Here is a 21,532-nt window from a genome sequence, read left to right as displayed (position 1 = left end):
TCTATTGACCATGGAGAATACCTTCTATAAGAACTTGGAGCTGTTTACTAAGCCGTGTTAACGTTTTTAGAATGCGCTAAACGCTAGAGTCACCCACATGTTCCTATGGGCGATTTAGCATTCAACACGTGCTAATCATTAACATGCGCTAAAAACTCTAATGTGCCCTTAGCGCTGCTTAGTAAAAAGGGCCCTTCGTTTTCTAAAAGAAAATGGAAAATAAAAAGTCCTCACAACAAGGTCTAACTAGCTACAGTTTGCCTTTACTACTACTACTACTTATTTCTATAGCGCTACTAGATGTACGCAGTACTGTACACTTGAACATGAAGAGACAGTCCCTGCTCGACAGAGTTTCAATCTAATTAGGACAGACAAACAGGACAAATAAGAGAAAAGGGAATTACTGAGGTAGGGATGATAAAATAAGGTACTGACAAGTAAGTAAGGGTTAGGAGTTAAAAGCAGCATTAAAATGTGGGCTTTTAGCCTAGATTTGAAGATGGCCAGAGATGGAGCTTGATGTACCGGCTCAAGAAGTCTATTCCAGGCATATGGTGCAGCAAGATAAAAGGAACAGAGTCTGGAGTTAGCGGTGGAGAAGGGTGCAGATAAGAGAGATTTACCCAGTGAATGGAGTTCCCGGGGAGGAATGTAGGGAGAGATGAGAGTGGAGAGGTACTGAGGAGCTGCAGAGTGAATGCACTTACAAGTCAATAAGAGGAGTTTGAACTGTATGCGGAAATGGATAGGGAGCTAGTGAAGTGACTTGAGGAGAGGGCTAATATGAGCATAGCGACACTGGCGGAATATAAGTTGTGCAGCAGAATTTTGAACAGATTGAAGAGGAGAGAGATGGCTAAGTGGGAGACCTGTAAGAAGCAAGTTGCAATAGTCTAAGTGAGAGGATAAGAATGTTGATAAGGGTTCTGGTAGTGTGCTCAGAAAGGAAAGGGCAAATTTTGGTGATACTATAGAGAAAGAAACGACAGGTTTTAGCAGTCTGCTGAATATGTGCAGAGAAGGAGAGAGAGGAGTCGAAGATGACTCCAAGGTTACGAGCTGATGAGACAGGAAGGATGAGGGTGTTATCCACAGAAATAGAGAATGGGGGAAGAGGAGAGGTTGGTTTAGGGGAAAGATAAGAAGCTCAGTCTTGGTCATGTTTAGTTTCAGATTGCGGTGAGACACCCAGGCAGCAATGTCAGACAGGCAGGCTGATACTTTGGTCTGGATTCCTGCTGAGATTTCTGGTGTTGAGAGGTAGATCTGGGAGTCATCAGCGTAAAGATGATACTGAATACCATGGGATGAGATCAGAGTACCAAGGGAAGAAGTATAGATGGAGAAAAGAAGAGGTTCCAGGACAGATCCCTGAGGTACACCAACTGACAGTAGGATAGAAGTGGAGGAGGATCCACCACCAGAGCATACACTAAAAGTACGATGGGAGAGATAAGAAAAAAAACAGGAAACAACAGAGTCTGAAATTCAAGTGAGGACACCGTATCGAGGAGTAGGCTGTGATCAACAGCTTCAAGAGCAGCAGATAGATCGAGAAGGATGAGGATAGAATAGAGACCTTAGGATATGGCCAGGAACTTGAGCAAGCACTGTTTCAGTTGAATGAAGAGGGCAAAAGCCAGATTGAAGTGGATCAAAAATAGCTTGAGATGAAAGAATGTCAAGACAATGGCGGTGAACAGCACGTTGAAGTATCTTGGATAGGAAAGGGAGGAGGGAGATGGGGCGATAGTTGGAAGGACAGGAAGGGTCCAATGAAGGTTTTTTAAGAAGTGGTGTAACTACGGCATGTTTGAAGGCATCAGGAACAGTCGCAGTGGAAAGTGAAAGACTGATATGACAGAAAAAAGGGATGACAGTAGGAGAGATAGTGTTAAGTAGATGAGTGGAAATAGGATCAGAGGAACAGGTAGTTAGTTTCGAGGAGGAAAGAATATGTGCAGTTTCCTCTTCAGTGATTTCAGAAAAGGAAGAAAAGGAGGCAGGGGTTTGAGGGTTGAGAGAATGGACTAAGAGAAGAAGAGGTGGAGGTGACTTGGTTGAGAATTCAAGTGTAATCTTCTGAACCTTATCATGAAAGTACTCAGCCAGAGTCTGGGGAGAAAGTGAAGGGGGAGTTGGAGGTAGAGGCACTTTGAGGAGAGAGTTCAGTGTGGAAAGAGACATCTAGGGTTTGAGCAAACAGAATTTGTCAACCGGATGTAATAGTCTTGTTTGGCAAGTAAAAGAGTAGACTGGAAAGAGGTCAGCAAGAATTTGAAATGTATGAAGTCAGCATGGGCACGGGATTTCAGTCAAAGGAGTTCGGCAGAGGGGGCACAGGAACGTAGGTAGCGGATTCTAGAGGTCAGCCAAGGCTGGGGTTTGGTACACCTTACAAAATGGGGAATGGGAGGAGCAAGAGTATCCAGAGAGAATAGTATTATAGGAAGAGACAGCCTCACTGACAGACTTAGTAACATAGTAACATAGTAGATGACGGCAGAAAAAGACCTGCATGGTCCATCCAGTCTGCCCACGATAAACTCATATGTGTATACCTTACCTTAATTTGTACCTGTCTTTTTCAGGGCACAGACCGTATAAGTCTGTCCAGCAGTATTTCCCGCCTCCCAACCACCAGTCCCGCCTCCCATCACCGGCTCTGGCACAGACCCCGTATAAGTCTGCCCTCCCCTATCCTAGCCTCTCAACCACCAACCCCTCTTCCCCCCGCCACCTGCCACTTGGATAACATAGTGGTAGAGAAGAGATTTGAAACACTGGAGGACAGAGTAGAAGGGTCAATAGCCTGAAGATTCCTAAATGTATTGGTCAAGATTGGACGGGACTGGGGAGAAGGGTGTTGTGTGAAAGTTAGCAGATGATGTTCACAGAGGGGAAGAGCTGACGCACAGAAACTGGAGAGTGAGTAGTTTGAGAAGAGGATAAGATGACATCTATCAGATTCCCGGTGGCTTGTGAGCAATGAGAAGCTAGGGTCCGCTGAGTTTTCAAATGGAGACACACCATAGGTGACACATGGATGGTGGAGGCCATATGGGTTAACAATCCTGACATCTACTGAGCTACGACCCGCTGGCTCTGATGGACTTTAGATGCAATGCATACTAAAGCGTCCACTGGCTGGCCTGGCCCTGAATCATGTCTAGCTGGGTTCCACTGAAATCCAATCTTTGCACAGGAATCAGATTGAACAGAGAGAGGAGAAGATGGCAGCAGCCTGATTGCTTGTGATCATGCCAGTTCTCTATTAGGATTACTTTTGTATTCTTTTTCCTGGAAAATAATGGGAAAGATGAAAGGAGTTTCCCGTTTACCTGTGAGCCAAAAGCCTGCTAGAACTGTGGTTGACCCGTTTGACTGTTTCATGCACCAGAATACCACTCAAGTGGAATCTTCATTAGGAAGACTGCTGGAGCAAAAGCACCAGTCTGAAAAATGTGCTTCCTGCTTGGCCCTTGAAACAACTTTATCCTCCAAAGAATGCAGTCTCCTGTCCAACTACTATGATTAGGGAAGCATATACCTTCACATTTTGATACACTAGGCAAAAGCATGTTATCTTTGAGCAAGGCAGACACCTGGTGCAGACAAGGATTGAGATTAGCTACCGCTGTAGAAGAAAAAGACAAGGTATAATTTGAAAAGAGCAGTCAGAAAGAAAAGGTATAAACCAGGCTAGAACATTTCTAGAGATACCCAAAGTCATGCAGATGGTTTATCAGAGGTTTGTGATCCACTAGACTGAATGCTAATGAAAGGTTGAGGGATGCCACAATCACAAATAAATGAAGATATAAAGAGGTTCTAATTTAATTGTAGAGAGCAGTGAGTCTCAGTATTATGTCCTTTCACAAAGCCAACCTGACTTGAGTTTTATTTATGAAGTTGGAAAGCTGATCAAGGACTAATTTTTTTCTACATTTTGGGGAAAAAAGGGAAGGTTTGAAATAAGATGCAAATTCGAGGGATTGGTAAAATCAAGATGAGGTTTCTTTAAGATGGGGGTTACTACTGTCTGTTCCCAAGTGTTAGATATTTCACTATTACGAAGGCTTACTTGTAGTAGTGGAAGGCGAAAAGACATAACAGGAGTTGCGAGATGTTTCACCAGATGTGCTAGCCATGGATCTAAAAAAGATGAGGTGGGATTTAAGCTGTGCAAAGCATCTAAGCAAGTAAAGTAAGGGTGAAGCATTAAGACCATTTACCACTATGATGTTGTTGTCCTGTCTGTTCCATTAGTGAGAACTGTGTCAGGTCCAGAGAGACTTGTTGATTGGACAAATCTACACCCAGCTTATTCCTAAGGGTGATGATCTTTTTCCTGCCATGCTTTTGCAAGGGTATAGAAGTTTCAAGTTTTATTAAGGCTTGATATACTGCTCTTTCAAGGAGCTTTCAGACCAGTTTACAAAATGTCAACAAAACAGAGAAGGATTGAAGAGGAAAAAGAGAGAAACCACATTATACAATAGGAAAGATAAAGAAAGGAGATTGTATCACAGATCCAGCTTTTGTAACCTGGGTAAATCCCTAAGGAAGGGGATAGAATTAATTATTGAAAGGTCATTAAAAAGTGTTATAAACTAATTTTGAATTTCTCATGCTAAGGGAGGGAGTTCCAAAGAGAGGGGCTGAATACACAGAAGAGTTTTGTTCTAATTAAATCATAGCAAATATGTCAGAAAGAGGGGGTTGTAAGAGAATGAGATTGAGAGGATCTGAGATTTCGAGTTGGTAAGTAGGGGATCAGTAAGTGAGACAGGTACAGTAGAGAGTCAAAGTAGCGAATTTTGTGAACCACTGTGAAAATGTTAAATGAGATTGTATGAGTTACCAATAGCCAATGCTCCTCATATAGGAGAGGGGAGATATGATCAAATGTTTTTGACCCTGGGTAGTTTTATAGCCAAGTTTTGGATCCTTTGAAGTTGACAGAGGTCTGTAACTCATAGGAGAAGACTGTTACAGTATTCCACATTGGTGACAAGTGAGTGAAAAAGGGAAGGTGGTTTGTAGAATAGGAGGGTGGAGAGGATGAGGGAAGCAAAATCATATTCAATACCTGAAAAAGTTTCCTTGGCTTACTGGTAGCGCTAGTGATAGCCCCCGTATAATAAGCTTTCTTAGGCCCAGATGCTCAAAAGTCTGGTGCTGTACTGAACAGCACCAGAAAAATACCGCCACAACAGCGCAGCAACATCGCCCCCTAATGCTCAATGCTAACGACATGCAAATACAGGCGCGTTGTTAGCATTGAGCATTAGGGAGTTCAGGGAGAGGTTTGTGCTGGGCGCATGCGGTCAAGAGTTGTGTGTTAAGCACTGCTCTTGAGCACATGTCCTGGAACATCAGAGGGGGGAGGAGGGAAGGAGGAGGAAGACGTGCTGGTCGCCAAGCTCAGAGCTACACAATTCTGAAGGCAAGACTTTTCTGCTGGGATCCACACGTGTTCTCTGCCGAAAGCCTAAGACATCGCAAAAAAAATGTGCTTCAACACAATGATAATGCAGCATCCAGCAGAGTGTAATAACAAGCTCATCACACAAGAAAGCTTTCTCTGCTTTTCATCCATTACCTGACTGTGTAGCATGTAAACCCCTATTTAAACTATTATTAAACTATTAGCTCAGAGGTGAAATAGCAGAACCAGCAGAATAAAACGAGTCTCTTACAACCTAACGCCAGCTCCAAGCTAGAGACCTGTACAGGAACGGAGTTTGCGGGGTTCCCATGAGGATGGAAGCAGTTCCTGCGGGGTTCTTGAAGTGTAAAGCTGCACCTGTGCCAGCCTCTTACCTACCAGTATCGAGTTCTTTGAATGCTGCCTTCTCCTTCTTGCTTTAACAGCACAGATGCAGAAAGTATTCCATTAACTCTCTCTGCTCCTGGGCTGATGCGCAAGCCTCAGCACTGACACAGACACGAGCATCAGAGGTCACCTGACCTACTGCCGCGTGCATGTGGCGACCTCTCAGCACACAGTGCCAGCAAATAAAAGACGAGTCTTACATACATATGCGCACCAGAGTGTTCCAAGTTCCAACTTCAGTTCCTTCCTTGACTGCAGTGCTGTGGCTCGAACCCAGACTCAGAGCTGACCAGAATTTTTTTTTTTTTAGATACCATTAAATTCTTACAGGGCTGAGTGTGGATGGGTTAAACTCTTGCGGAGACAGGTAAGGACGGGTAAAATTCTTGCAGGTACAGATGGGGATCGGTAAGATTCAAGCAGGGACTGATTAGATTCTGGTGGGGAAGGGTTAGATTTCTGTCCTCGTACAACTCTATACACCTAGCTGGTGCAGGGTTTGCAGCGGTCGGAGCACCCTTCTTTGGCGTGCTGCCCACTGAGCACTGGGGAGGAATGGCGAATGAGCTCATCAGCATGCATTTGCATGCTCACTGCACTATTCTTTCCCGCACTCCGGGCCTCTGAATATCCTGTGCTGGTAAACGCAGGCGCTAGTCCAGCACTAATGGCCTCTAGCGCCTCCTTTTACTTTTGAGCATCAGGACCTTAGTGTTATGTATCGCTGCACAGTATTCTCTATATTTTAATTGAAAACTATCACAGGTGGTTGCTGAGCATGTTTTGTGCCATTTTCTTTCTTCATTTCTGACTTGGGCTTTGAGAAGGCACAAGCCAGGTTTTGAGATGCGTGCTGAATGAAGTTTGCAAGTTCAAGTGTTTGTGAGGCAGAGAAAAAGCCATACAATTACTCTGTTAAGATGCACTTGCAATTGGACGCGAAAAGAAGCCATCATCACTTTTGACAGGCATTCTCAAAGCAAAGCATCTTTTAATTGGAGCTGTTGGTCTGTTGTAGTGCAGAAAGCAAACAACATACCTGGATACGAGTATGGTAAAATAAATGAACAATTGCTTCGGCAATGTCAGACAGGGAAGTTTACACAAGTAGAGACATGTTTCATTTTGGTGATATATCAAGAATGTAGCTTGCCTGACCTCCAAATACAATGCTCAATTCATTTCCCTGTCCTTCCCCAGCCTCATGCATAAATTCAGTTCCTACTTCAACTACACATCTTTACTTTTCTGAAGGTCACATTTTCTGAATACAGATTAAGAGGTCTCCTTTGAAGTGAGGTCACTTGGCTAGTGTCTAGCCAAAAATGCTAACTGATCAATGACATTTTAGTCTTTAAAAAATTACAAACATCAAACCACTGAAAATGCAGTAGATATGTATTTTTGCATGAATTTGAAGCCTATTGCAAACCGAGGAAATAATTTATACTTCTGTTCTGCACTCGTTAATGAATGATTTCAGCATTTCAGCAATACCCCTTATTACAGGTTCATTTATCTAGCAGACATACTGTGAATGCAAAAGCAGTTGATGGAACTGAGTTTTTAGGGGGGGCGGGGGAATCTGACATTAACAGTTGACCATACGGTGCATCACAAGAATGAGAGAAGAAAGCAAAGGTAACCTTTTCAATCAAGTTGGATTCCTTATTTACAAGCTGTGTGAGTTTCTGCAGATTTGCATCTACTGTATCCTGCCCCGCTGGAGAGAAGCCTAAACAGACCAAGATAGAGAGATGAAGAGAAGGTAAAGAAATTTAGCAAAAGCTTTAACATTTATGTGTAAGGCACTGGATGAACAGAAAGAAAACATATAGTCTTCATCACAGGATATTAAAAAAAAGCTTTATAAAGAAAATTATATTCTGCAAGCAACAGTATACAAACTGTACATAAACCATGCATGCAGTCTAGCTTGCAACCAAATCTTAGAAGAAGCAAGGCATATGAATTTCCTGTAAACTACTTGGAGTATTTTAAATTAGGGATCTTAGAGAAGTTACAGTGCAAAACTTTATTATGTCTCCAGAAGTTTCATTTTTGAGGTTTTCAAAACATTTTTTAGCCAAGCTACACAGACATCTTAAATCTGTCTGACACATGTCAATGAACTGTCAAAAAGCATCCAACTAGGATCATTTAAATTAATTTACAGTAAACCAGAGAGGAATGTTCTAGATTTAAAAGAAAAAACAACTTTCCATGCTATTTTTCTATTTCATAAGAACATAAAGTGTTGCCATACTGGGACAGATCGAAGGTCCACCAAGCCCAGTATCCTGTTTCCAACCATGGCCAATCCAGGTTACAAGTACCTGGCAAGATCCCAAAACAGTAAGATAGATTTTATGCTGCTTATCCTAGAAAGAAGCAGTGGATTTTCCCCAAGTCTATCTTAATAATGGCTTAGGGACTTTTCTTTTAGGAAGTTATCCAAACCTTTTAAACCCCACTAAACTAACTGCTTTTACCCACATTCTCTGGCAACAAATTCCAGAGTTTAATTACACATTGCATGAAGAAATATTTTCTCCGATTTGTTTTAAATTTACTACTTAATAGCTTCATTGCGTGCCCCCTAGTCCTAGTATTTTTGGAAAGAGCAAACAAGTGATTCACATCCACCGATTTCATTCCACTCATTATTTTATAACACCTTTATCATATCTCCCCTGAAGAGTCCTAGCTGCTTTAGCGTTTCCTAATAGGGAAGTCGTCACAATCCCTTTATCGTTTTCGTCACCCTTTAGGCAGAAAACATCTCATTTTACTTTATTACATGTAAATCATCCTATATAATAAAACGAACCTCCAACATTCTGAAGCTGACTGCATGGCTGAGGCATTCCTGCTCTCTGTATCCATCTCCTGAATTGACATCACGTACTTCCGGGTTCGTCACAAGCAGAAGTGACAAACCACATGAGGTTTCTCAGGCTTCAGATGTTGGAGGTGTATTCTATTAAATAGGATTGGTCAGTTCCTTGAAGCACAGCCAGAGCTCAGCGTCCTGCACAGTAACGCTCAGACAGAGAGAGAGAGGGGGGCCTCACACCAGAGAGAGGGGGGGGGGGGCTGACACCAGAGGGGGGGGGAGGTATCTCTGTCACACACACTCTCTCTCTCTCATAGTCAATGTCTTTCTCTCTCTCTCTCACTCTCACACACTGTCTCTCACACACTCTATGTCTCACACTGTATCACACTCACTCTCTATGTGTCACACAGTCACTCACACACTCTCTAGGTCTCATACACTCAGTCTCACAGAGAGTCTGTGTCTCACACACACTCTCTCGCACACACTGTATCTGTGTGAAACACACTCTCTCTCTCAGTCTCACATACGCACTGCACACACTCTCATTCTCACACACACACACACTCTCTCACAGACACACTCGCACCCGACTCAACTCTCTCTCTCTCTCTCTCACACACACACACTGGCACATTCACTCTCTCTCACACAGTCACTCTCACATACACTCTCCAAACATACACACTCCGAGGAAACCTTGCTAGCGCCCGTTTCATTTGTGTCAGAAACAGGCCTTTTTTACTAGTTTATGTATATCCCTCTATTTATGCAACTCCTGTACAACACTGAATACCCTAACAATACATACGTCAAAAAGTAATACAGGGAAGAAAAGTTTCATTAATTAAATCACATCACTTTATGTAGCGACCATTGGTGGCATGTGCTTTTTACATGACAGTTAAAGTTGGTACATTAAAACAATTTACATACACAATTTACACTAATGGTTAGTGCAGTGGGCTTGATCCTAGCTACCTGGGTTGAATTCCCACTGCAGCTGTTTGCGACTTTGGGCAAGTCACTTAACCCTCCATTGCCCCAGGTACAAAAATTTAAGATTGTGAGCCCTCTAGGGACAGATAAAGTACCTGCATATAATGTGTGCAGCGCTGTGTACGTCTAGTAGCACTATAGAAATTATTACTAGTAATGGTAATTCCATTTCAGTGGCATGAAGTCAGGGCATTTAAGGTATTCTCTGAATCCCCTGCCTACTGGTCTGCTCTACCAACATGCTATTTTACCTTTCATTCAGTTGGTGTCTTCTCTTGTCAGCCACAGATCAGACAGTACAATTGGTGCACAGGAGTAATCCCACCTCACAGGACCTTCAGTGCATACATTGAATCTCCAATGGTTTAGGAGGATCCTGTCAGATGTGCTCGGGATTCAGGAGATTAAGACTGCCAACTGTCTGGATTTTTTTCAGGATTCTAAAAATGTATAAATTATCTGTCTGAGTCAGAAGGATGGCTAAGTGTATGAATATTTTTCAGAGTTTAGCCCACTTCAGCTTTCCAATCCCCCCCCCTCCACTTCCAGTGCAGAGGCTATGGTAGAATCCAGCCAATGGGAAGGCTCTAGCCACAGGAAGGACATGGGCTGAGTGCTGGAAGGGCTGTGGGGGAAAATGCACAGAGTTTTAGGAGAGAGCCAATGAGTTTTCTGGGAAGGGGGGAGATTGTTGAAAGAGTAGGACTAAAGAATGGGGGAAAGTGTGAAGGATCTGTTGTCAGCCTAGGAAAAGGACTGGCAGCAAATGCCAGAATTTTATATGATGGTTTGGGGGGGGGGGGGGGGCACTACCTGAATGAGCACATCAGCAGCAGGACAACACTAAGAGAGTGCATGCAATTGTGTACATTTCTGTCTCTCTGGTGAGGACAGTCTGATATAAATAGTTTTCCTTTGAAAATCTGGGCTGGAATGAAGTTCAGTGAAGAGAAATTTTCAGACCATGGAATTTACCCTGTTAGCTATTAAATTATTTGAACAAATTCCTTTGAACATTTTCTTAATGCTGCCTCCACTCTGCCTCAAAAAATGCTAAATTATTTTATTTTGCTTTTTCCATTTGTGAAACCTTTTCTCACATGTAAAACTCTGTAAATTTATATCTTGGACATATTACCCTTAAATCTTCTCTTTCAGACAGACCATCCTTGGAATCTCTAGTTTGTACCAGAGGCAATAGAGAGTGAATGCGACTTGCCCAGCTTCCCTGGTTTTCAGCCTACTGCTGCAGAGTTGCCAAGTTACCCATCTCAGGAGAGAGACTTTTTGGTTAGTCCTATTTTTAAACTTACACCAGGGCCCATAATGTACCAGGATAGGGTTGTAGAAATCCAGGACGGGGAGGGTAACGATGGACCGAGGTTGGGGGGGGGGGGGGGGGGGGGGGGGGGGGTGGGGGGGGGGGGGGAGAAATGAAGGGCCCAGAAACAGGGGAAAGGGAGAGAGAGATACTGGATGGGAGGGTAGTTGGGAAGAGAAAGGGAGAGATGGAGGCCCCAGGGGTGGTGAAGAGATATGGGTTGGGAGGGCAGTTAAGAGAAAGATATGGGGGACCTGGTGGTAGTGGGGAGGGAGAGATATGGGATGGCAGAGCAGTTGAGAAGAGAAAGGGAGAGATGGTGGACCTGTGGGTAGTGGTGGGGGAAGGGAGGGAGAAATGCTGGATGGGAGGGTAGTCTGGAAGAAAGAGAAAGAAGTTGGACCTGAGGATGGGAGGGAGGGAGGAGAAAGGGAGAAATGTTGAGTCTGGGGGTGGAAGAGATGCTGAACAACTGGATGAGGGAGGAAAGAGATACTGTATCGAGGGGGAAGGAAAGAGAAGAACAGAAAAGAGAGGGAGTAATGTTGGAGAGAGAGAGAGGAGGAAAGATGGATACATGGGGAGGTGGGACAGGAAGATGCTATGGGGTGAAGGGACAGGGAGATGTCAGGCAATAAGACTGTGGGTGAGCTACAAGAGTGGAGAGAGCAGGAGAGGAGATTTTGGAAATGGTGGAACCATGTAGGAGAGGTAAAAAATGAGGTGGCAAGAAGATTAAGCGAGAGGAGAATAGTGAGTACAGAGCTGGAAATGTAGCAACGGGGAGTAGATGGTAGGAAATAGGACGCTGGGAAAGAAGTGAGATGGGAAAGAGCTAGGGACTGAGAGGAGATGGAAAATTGATAGGTAGCTGAAAATGAAAAAGAAGAAGAAGGATGTGAGAGAGGGAGAAATCTGAGTGGACAGAGGCAGAAAAGGAAAAAAGGGAGGAAATTGCTGAAAGGAAAAAATCAATATGTTAGAGACGGGTGTAGTGAGGGAACGGAACAAGAGAAAAGAGAGGAGAAAAGAAAAGAAAAGAAAAACGGACAGCAGACACTGGAAAGAGAAGTGGGCAGAAGACAGACAAGAAAGCAGAAAAGAAAAACTGGGACCAAGACGGTGGAAAAGCAAAATGTCAAGACAACAAAGGTAAAAAAAAAAAATGCTTTTGTATTATATTCTGTGGCATAGCCGGATGGCTGATTTGGGGAGGGAGCTTGAGCACAAAATGGGTGGGCATCAAATTTTCTCTCTGACCAAATGCAAAATACAAATACTTGAGATGGCAGGGATCCCCAAGCCCCGCCAACTGAAGATTTCATCCTCCAGTCCAGCAGCCAGAAATCTCCAAGCTCTACAGCAGGTGGCAGTATCCACAAGTTGCCACTGCCGCCTCCCTCCCCTCCCCCACCATGCATGTTCAGTTTTCATGCATATGTGAAAACTGGGAGAGGGAGTTAGCAGCAGCTCTGAAATACTGCTGCTGGCTGCAGAGCTTGGAGAATTCTGGTTGTTGGACCTGAGGAGGGGGAGGAGGTGGACATCAGCTGGTGAGGCTTGGGGATCCCCACCAGCCACAGCAAGGGAGATGTTAATTTTGGGGGACTTAATCCCCTCCCCTTTGTGGTTATGCCACTGATTGTATTCACTACAAAATAAAGTGCATTTCTGTTTTTATTTCTCCAGTGTTGCAGTACTTGCCAAACTTAACTTCTTGGGGTTCCTAGTTCAGTTTTGGTGTTCATATTTCTAATCTGTGATCCCTTGATCTGTATTTGGTGAAGATCTGTCTGTGTTTTGTGTGTGAACCAGTCATTTAAAAGTTGCTTTATTAATCTGACAGAATTTCTTGAGAATTCTTTGGAAGTGATCACTGAAAGAACAACTTTAATAGTAACATTTGCTCTTGAACTTGATAGAAATAATATTTTCAAGCTATACTTTCGCCACTTAAATGATTGTTTCTTGGGACAAAAAATTCAGATTTTCCCCGACATGGCAAGGAGCACACAAAAGAGGAGAAAGGAATTCCTATTGTATAAATCTAGAGTAATTAATTTAGGTGATACTTTTTTGTTAAAGTTTCCTTGCACATGCCATGTAACTTTTGAATCAGTTAATTACATATTTTTTACTCCCTCGAAATCGTTAGAATTTATTGTACTGAAGGAAAGTGCTAAACCTGAGGATTTGCCTCCCTAATTGAGAACGCTGTTACTTTGGCTGTAAAACCCTGCTTAGACCCAACCGTTTAATAACCTAGTTTATAGCTATGTTATCTGCTTTTTTTTTTCTTCTTTTTATATTGCCTAGTATCTTGATTCATTCAATTGTGGACAAATTTTAAAAAAAGTTTTCTTTCTATTTTTATGCCAGAAATGCTGTAAGTAGTTATTTTTCTGCTGTTTGTATTTTCTGATATTTCCCTATTTATGTCTATGGATGTAATGGAAAACTTATAAATAAAGAATTAAATAAAATAAATAAAAGTTGCTTTATGTGTGGTAGTAATAACGGTGGGGAGATCGGGGGAGGGGGAAGGAGGAGCGCAGACTGAAGGCACCCTCCTTAATTTCTGCCCAGGGCCCCAGCACATCTAGCACTGGCCCTGCTAACACATATCCATGGAACATTCCTTCAACACTTTCTAAAATTGTGATCTATAGAAAATTTGAGAACAATAAAATAAGGAGAAATTTCAATGTATTTGTCAAATATGCATATCGTTGACAGTAACTCAGCAAAAAAGTGAAGTTGCTCACCTGTAATGGAGGGTTCTCTGTAGAGAGTAAACTAAATCAGCTACAAAAGTGTGTGATACCATGACCGTTCCATCAGAGAGAGATCTCTCAAGGTCTATTTATTAAGTTGGATTATCACCATAATGCACATTATTGCCAGCTTGTAGCCACTGGATACATAGGATCCACTGGCTCGTTTCATGTTGAGGTGTGCCAGAGGAGTTATATACACTGCTGATGAAATTAGGCCAAATGTTTTTCACATATTCTATGCCAATGTGTACATTCTTATTTTCTCCACCATGGATGTCAAGGTAATGATCCTTTATAGAAGAAAAGGCTTTCACTCAAGTTGCGGCTAGCACAGCTCCTATAAATTCCAATTGAGATGATAGATTCAAACAGGACTTTAGGTTATTTACCACTAACCCTGAAGACTCCAAATATCTGGATGGTTGTGATCATTGATTCTAAAGCACCTTCCCACTTAGGGAAACCACATACACCCTTATGTTGCATAGCTGCATGAACTACAGCTATGTATTTTGTGAACACTTGTAGTATTCAATTCAATTAAATTCCTGTATACCGCTAATATCCCCTTTCCAACGATGACACCTAGATCCTTTTCCTGGGCAATGACTTTTAACATGGAACCTTGCATCATGTAGCTATAATTTGGGTTCCTCTTTCCCACATACATCACTTTGAACTTGCTCACATTAAACAGACACTAGAATACTGGCTATGATTGGAGAGCTGGCAGTGGTTTCTGAGCCCTCTACTATCTTAGGTGAAAGCATGGTTCCCTATTGGTAGTGAAGGGAATGAGGGGGCAGAGGATAATGCCTCTTCAAAAGATAGAATTAATATATCAGCTTCCCACTCATGCACCTCCTAAATAAGAGGGTGGATCTGAAACGGCTGCAGAGAGGGTCCAAAAATAAATAGTGGTCCTTGATCTGATCCACTGCCTCGCTGACCTTATCTCCAAAGAAACTCTCTTCATTTCTAGGGCAAATTGGTGAGCTTGTCTTGCACACTGTATTCTCAGGTTTGACATCCACAGCAATTAGAATAGACAGGCACCAAAGCCCATAGCAGCAGCTCTCAATGCTGTATTAAAAATATCATAGTCTGACCTGACTATATGCTTTTCACTTCTTACCATTACATACATGGTTCCTAAGACTGTAGCAATTAAGACTAGAACTGGACAGAAACCCTGACAGTCCTTTTACCTTGTCCAGAATGTTCTACATGCATTGGCTCATGAAGAACTGGAAGAAGCTACGCGAGAAATCTATGCATAGCATTCTTGTAAACCGTCCTCCCAAAGTGGTCAAGGGTGTGAGCATCCCTCACAGGAAGTACCACGAAGTTAATTATCATCATCTTGGCCTTCCTAAAGGCAGATTTCATTTATACGAACTGGCATTGTAGCTGCTACTTGCCAAGCTCATAAGCTTTCTGAAATCTGTATATGGAATTGATACAACTGATGCTAATGCAATAATATTTACTGATTGTTCAACATCTCTTGGACTTTCCACTCCAGCTCCTCCTCAAATACTGAGGATGCTAAGCTCAATAAGACAGTATAAGTGATATATTTCTGAGTCACCTGAGGTTTATCAGCGGTTGCGACTTAGGGCCATGAAGGACTGCTGAATGCTCCCTGATCCTTTCTGCAGAGATTCTTAGGAGTAGCAATGTTGCTGTTCTAGTATCATACACTGACAAATGATGATTGTATTTCTTCATCTTCATTGAGACTACATCAGTGTCTTTATATTCAATGCCAACACTAATAAAGACAAATCTGTTGCTTGCAATAGATGAGATTTAGACAATGTCTCATCTTAATGGCTTTTATTGGCCATCAATGCTGAGGCAGAACAATAGTTCCTCAATGCATCAAAGGAATTCAGTGCAGCTTCAAGGTCTTTTAAAGTTGATATCACTGATGCTGATGAATTTGGACAGGACTCGTGAGAGCTGAACAGCCTCTCCACACATTCTTGATGACCTCAAAACCTTCTAGTGGTTATCTGTTACCAGTTGAAACAACTAGGGATATCGTGCCTAGCTCCAAGAACACACAGTGAGCGTTGCTGCCCAGCATATGCTGCCACAGAAGGTGCACTTCCTAAAGCTACTGGCCTTCTTCACTTTGTCCCATCAGTTGGAAAATAGCTGCAATGCAATCAAATGGATCTATGGACAAAACTTACAGCTGATAGCACTCAGTGCAGAATCAGTTGATGAAACAGGCTTTTAGCAGACAAAAAAATTGACATTGACAGTTAACCATACATATAAATTCACAAGAATAAAAGAGAAGAAAGCAAAAGGTAACCTTTAATCAAGTTGGATTCCTTATATACTAGCTGAGTGTGTCTCTGCAGTGATGTGTTTTGGGTTGGGTACATATTTTCAGGGTTGGATCCAGGCATTTTACTCTTCTCCTAAGGCTTGTGTCCATATTAATGGTGGCAACTCGGCTATGTTCTCTTTAACTTGGGTTACTTAACAGGGGTGCCTTCTTTCTCCTGTTTTTTGCTATGGTGATGGAGCCTTTTGTGGTTGCAGTTCGTTCGGACCCCAATATCTCTGGCATATCTAGAGGTGACCGGGAATATAAGCTGGCTGCTGTATATGTGGATAATGTCCTTTTTACTCTGGCTCATCTCCTGACTCCCTTTCCCAATCTTTTGCAGGCATTGTGAGTTACTCGGCAGTTTCTGGGTTTAAGATCAACATTTCTAAATCTGAAGCCTTAAATGTCACTCTACCCTGGTGGTGGTGGGGGGGTTCAATTCTTTGCAGTCCTCTTTTCCTCACTGGATTTTGTGAGGCCTTTGGTATTTGAGCATACTCTTGACCCCTTCTTATGCCAATTTCTTTTCCGCTAATTATACTGTCTTGAAACGCTGGGATGGGCTTGAATTGTCTTGATTCGGCTGTATAGCTATGGTTAAAATGAACATTCTGCCTCGTTTGCTACTGTTCCAATTTCTTCCCATTTGCTTGTCTCAGGGATTCTTGTCTAACTTGCAGGACCGTTTGTTCCACTTCATTTGGCGAAATAAGAGGCCATGTCTTCCCCAATTCTTTTTATACTGCGACAACAAGAAGGGAAGTTTGGGAGTTCCCAACATTTTCTGGTATTATAGAGTGGCCCAGGCATATGCAGCTTTGGAATGGTATCACGCACTTCCCCATAAGTTGTAGGTTCATCTGGAGCAGGCCTTTGTTGGTTCTCAACCTTTGGGATCCCTCATGTGGCTTCCCCGTAAATACAGTCATCTTGGTGGAGACCATTGTTCTTCTATTACCACTACTTTTTATTACTTGGATAGTAGTATGTTTTCTTCTCAGGATCGGATTTTGTCCCATCTCACGCCCATTGCTTTTAACCCTTTGTTTCCTCTGGGGCTAGTCCTCTGCCCATTTACTAGATGGCTTTCCTTTGGATTAAAGACTTGGGGCCAGTTGTTATCATCGGGGAAGAAGCAGGTAAGCCTTAGATAAGGAGGAAAGTATAGTCTCATCATCGCTTTCCTCCTTATCTAAGGCTTACCTGCTTCTGCCCCAAGATCGGTTTGCTTACTTTCAGCTTTACCATTTTCTGTCCTCGGGGCCTTTATTCACTCGTGGGTCCTCCAGGAAGACTACGTTTTGGAAAATTTAAGTGATGACTCCCGGAGCATTTGGGGTTTGATTGCCTGTCTTTAGAAGTATTTATGTTCTTTTACTTCCCCTTACACTTTGCATCGTCTTAACTGACAGCGTAAGCTGGGGATGGCTCTAGAGAATGGTATTGGAATTTTCTGGAAAAAGCAATGTTGAAGGTTTCTATTTCTGTGCCAGTCAAAGAAAATATAGTAAAAGTGATGTACTGCTGGTATCTTATGCCAACCCGCCTTCAATATATCTATCCAAGTACCTCTGCCTTATGTTGGCAAGGTTGTGGGGAACCTGGCACCATGGAACATATTTGGTGGACTTGTGTGAAAACCTGGCATTTTGGAGGGCAGGTTCAGCATAGACTCCAGGAGTCATTGGCTTCCCAATTCCGTGGTCACTGACGTTCTGTTTCCCAAGAAGGCACCTAGACTCAAGTGTCCTCAAGCTCTTCTGGTACGTCATGCTATGTGTGCTGCCCAGCTTGCCTTGGCAGCTCACTGGAAAAAGCAAACTGTTCCTTCTTTGGTGATATGGCTTAACAAGCTTTGATATATTTATGACATGGAGCGTCTTCTTGTTGTCATTGCCATTCTCTCCATAAGTGGGAACCCTTCCTGCAACATTGTTCAGCGTAATCTTTAGCTTTATTGTTCTGTGTACACTCCTGTTTTTCTGGACTTTCTGCTTTAAGGGATTGGGTTGGGTTGGAGTTGGATAGGTGGGTGTGAGGGGCAGATTTAAGGGGGAAAAAACCCTAGAAAATGTTCAGAAGTTCCTTTGTTTGTATATGCATTGCCTTGGCAGCAGAGGTTCCTGTCTTTTCACTATTACACACTTATTTTGTTGCTGTGTATTGTTTTGCTAATTTTTGAATTAGATGTGTGTGTATCTGCTCCTGCCTTGTGGTTTTCAATAAAGACTTCTAAAACTTAAAAAAAAAAGAGGAAACTTAAAAATCTGACCCAAAACTAAGGCACTTTTGAGAAATACAGAACAATGAAATGCAACCTGCTGGATCTATGGAAAAACAGAATTAAGGTGGTCCTGACTGAGGAACTACATGCGCTCTGTACAGAATTCTGGAAAATTCTCCATCTGTTAGACAACATCTTTCACTTATGAGAACTCTCTACCTACCTGTCCTCAAAGAGCTGAAAAACTGACTCCAATTTCAATGTTTAGCACTGAAGGAAAAACTGTCATAAGTGAAGCTAGGACATCAAAATGTAGAAAATAATTCTTAATTTTTAATCACGCAAGACAAATTCTGGTTAACTGCACAGGGCCCAGGAAGAACATTTTTGCAAATGAAATGCCTGGAATGTCTCAAACTGGTATAAACAATAACAAGGTCCTTATGGATTGCATTTCAAATACAATTAAGACTAGAACAGCAGCCTCATTTAGGTATTCACAAAAAAAGCTCAAAAGTGTTAACTGCCATGGACTGCTTCAGAGCAAAAGTTCAGGACATCTGATGCAAATCTTTAACATTTCAGCATCAGTCATCATCAGGCATATGCGGCCACATTTAGTGACCGACTGGTAGAACTGTGGCATTTTGATTTTTCTGCTGATATTAATTTGCATTTAACATGATCCATCTTCATTTGTGAGGTAACTGCCCTTCAGTAAAATTGCCAGTTACCTATATTGCTGGTGTCCTAATGTTTTCTGATCTGTTTTGAGATTGTGGGATTTAGTTTGAGTGCAACTACTTGAATTCGGTTTGACAAATGAGGAAAAAATGAACTGATTTCAACAGTATTGGTTCTACATCATGCAGAGGAACAGCCTGTAAAACAGATGTTCATAACTTTCAGGTACTGGGTTAATAATGTGGAATGGCGGCCAGTTCAGTCCTGTAGGACACGCCAAATCTGAATATATCTCATCATTCTATACAATCAAATTAATATTCCTGTCAAAATAAAAGACCAGGATTTTTGGAATGCTGTTGTTGAGAGTTTGTTATGGTATCTAACATATAGACACTGTAACCTATAATCAATGTACTGTACCTGTGATATTGTATGTAAAATAGCCTCCAAGGATGTCATCACAGAAGCGACACAAATTGGAAAGCTGTTTCAAGTGCTCTTGCAACTGGACCTTGGGGAAACGCACTTTATAAAGTGGAGCAAGAAATCCAAACACAAAGGCATCCAGGGTTGTAGGTCTGTAAGTAAGGGGCAGAAGAAAAATTTCAAACAGCATAGAAAAATATTTGGCAGCTTACAGCAACCACTGGTGAGAGTGGCATAGCTATGGGACGACACAGGCCCACCCAGCAGCAGCACCCCACATCAACATCAATATCTCTCCTCCGCGGTGTCCCGGAATCTGCCTGCCTGTCCCTGAACCCCATCCCCTCCCCGGTGTACATTACAGGCTTCCCCGGCGCCTGAAGTGATTCATTATTGCTGCCTGTGCTGGCCCTGCAGGCTTCCATCGGTTGGGTCATTTCCTATTTGGCAGAACCTGGTCAATGAAAGCTTGTGGGGCTGGCACAGGTAGCAATAATGAATCATTGAAGGTGCTGGGGATGCCTGTAAGGTACACTGGGGAAGGACGGGGTTCAGCGACACGTGGGCCGATACCAAGATGCCGCAGAAGAGATGTTGATGTGGGGTAGGTGAAAAAAACCTCTCTTTTTGGGGGGGGGGGGGGGGGGGGGGGCCTGGCATGGAAGGGTCCATCTAAGTTAACTCTGGGCCCATCCAAAATACCGGATCTGGCTACGCCACTGTTGGTGAGGATACACCAGCATAAAGCAAAAAGTTACTCACCTGTAGTAGGTGTTCTCCAAGGACAGCAGAATATAGATTACCACATATGGATGATGTCACTAATGGAGCCTTGGAATGATGCCCTCTCATCCACCTGAGTCATGTGGGACCCACAGATGCATAAAAAGGCATAGAGAATGCAAATCCCAGGAGAGGAGGGTGGAATATGATAATCTATGTACTGCTGTTCTCAGAGAACATCTGCTACAGGTAAGTACCTGATTTCTCTGAGGACAAGCAGGACAGAGATTACCGCATATAGGAATCCCTAGCTACCAGGCTCACCAAAAACAACATACAATGGTCAATAGGGACTTACAACAGGCAAGGCCAATGAGAAACCAATTAAACCAGAAATATAAACTTCTGTAGTGAGGGTATAGCCTGGAACAGAACAGATTAGGCAGATTGTTTGCTTGGATCATGTCCCTGTGTGGCTGGATCTGGCTGTAGGTTTAAATTAGAGTGGTCAGCGGTACTGGAGACAATGACAGTCTCATTGAGGAGCCTCTGCTGGCATGGTTGGAGGAGTATTTACAACAGAATGAACAGGAGGGGGTGTCTGCGGAGGCCCTCTGAGACGGGTTGAAAGCCACTTTGAGGGGGTGTTTCGCTGCTCTTGCTGTGCAGAGGAGGAGAGAGAGGATGGCAGAATGCTGCTCCCCAGTATCTCTCCACACTCGTCCTTCCCTACACCCCTTCCCGTGCACTCCGCTCCATGGATAAATCCTTCTTATCTGTTCCCTTCTCCACTACTGCCAACTCCAGACTTCGCGCCTTCTGTCTCGCTGCACCCTACGCCTGGAATAAACTTCCTGAGCCCCTACGTCTTGCCCCTTCCTTGGCCACCTTTAAATCTAGACTGAAAGCCCACCTCTTTAACATTGCTTTTGACTCGTAACCACTTGTAACCACCTGCCTCCACCTACCCTCCTCCTTCCTGTACACAATAATTGATTTGATTTGCTTACTTTATTTTTTGTCTATTAGATTGTAAGCTCTTTGAGCAGGGACTGTCTTTCTTCTATGTTTGTGCAGCACTGCGTATGCCTTGTAGCGCTATAGAAATGCTAAATAGTAGTAGTAGTAGTAATTGATGGAGTTGAGACAACGCTTATCTGCTTTGGCTCATCGTCATCGGGCACATCCTAGAAATAGGGAGGTACTGTGCCAGTTGGGACATGCATTAACAGAGATTGAAGGATTGGGAGATGGAGGATCTTGAATACCACCTGATGTAAGTCCAACAGAGGTATTTTGAATTTAATAACAAAGCCAGTAAGTTGCTGGCACATCGCCTGAAACAGC

The 21,532-nt window shown here is 43.0% G+C and overlaps 1 protein-coding gene across 2 annotated transcripts in view; it reads right to left on the bottom strand.

The window, feature by feature from the left end:
• The window catches only part of MTX3 (metaxin 3), a 72,843-nt gene that overhangs the window by 6,109 nt on the left and 45,202 nt on the right, over positions 1 to 21,532 (bottom strand). Inside the window, exons 7-8 of one of the 2 annotated variants that reach the window (XM_030193225.1) lie at positions 19,457 to 19,614; positions 7,489 to 7,577 (exon numbers count right to left, since the gene is read on the bottom strand). In XM_030193225.1, coding sequence (XP_030049085.1) covers positions 7,489 to 7,577; positions 19,457 to 19,614 — 247 coding nt within the window. The remainder of the gene's footprint in view (positions 1 to 7,488; positions 7,578 to 19,456; positions 19,615 to 21,532) is intronic. The other variant, XM_030193226.1, reaches the window with a different exon arrangement.

Source organism: Microcaecilia unicolor, chromosome 2 (assembly GCF_901765095.1).
Source record: "Microcaecilia unicolor chromosome 2, aMicUni1.1, whole genome shotgun sequence".
Taxonomy (NCBI): Eukaryota; Metazoa; Chordata; class Amphibia; order Gymnophiona; family Siphonopidae; genus Microcaecilia; species Microcaecilia unicolor.
This window is presented reverse-complemented; position numbering and strand designations above follow the sequence as displayed.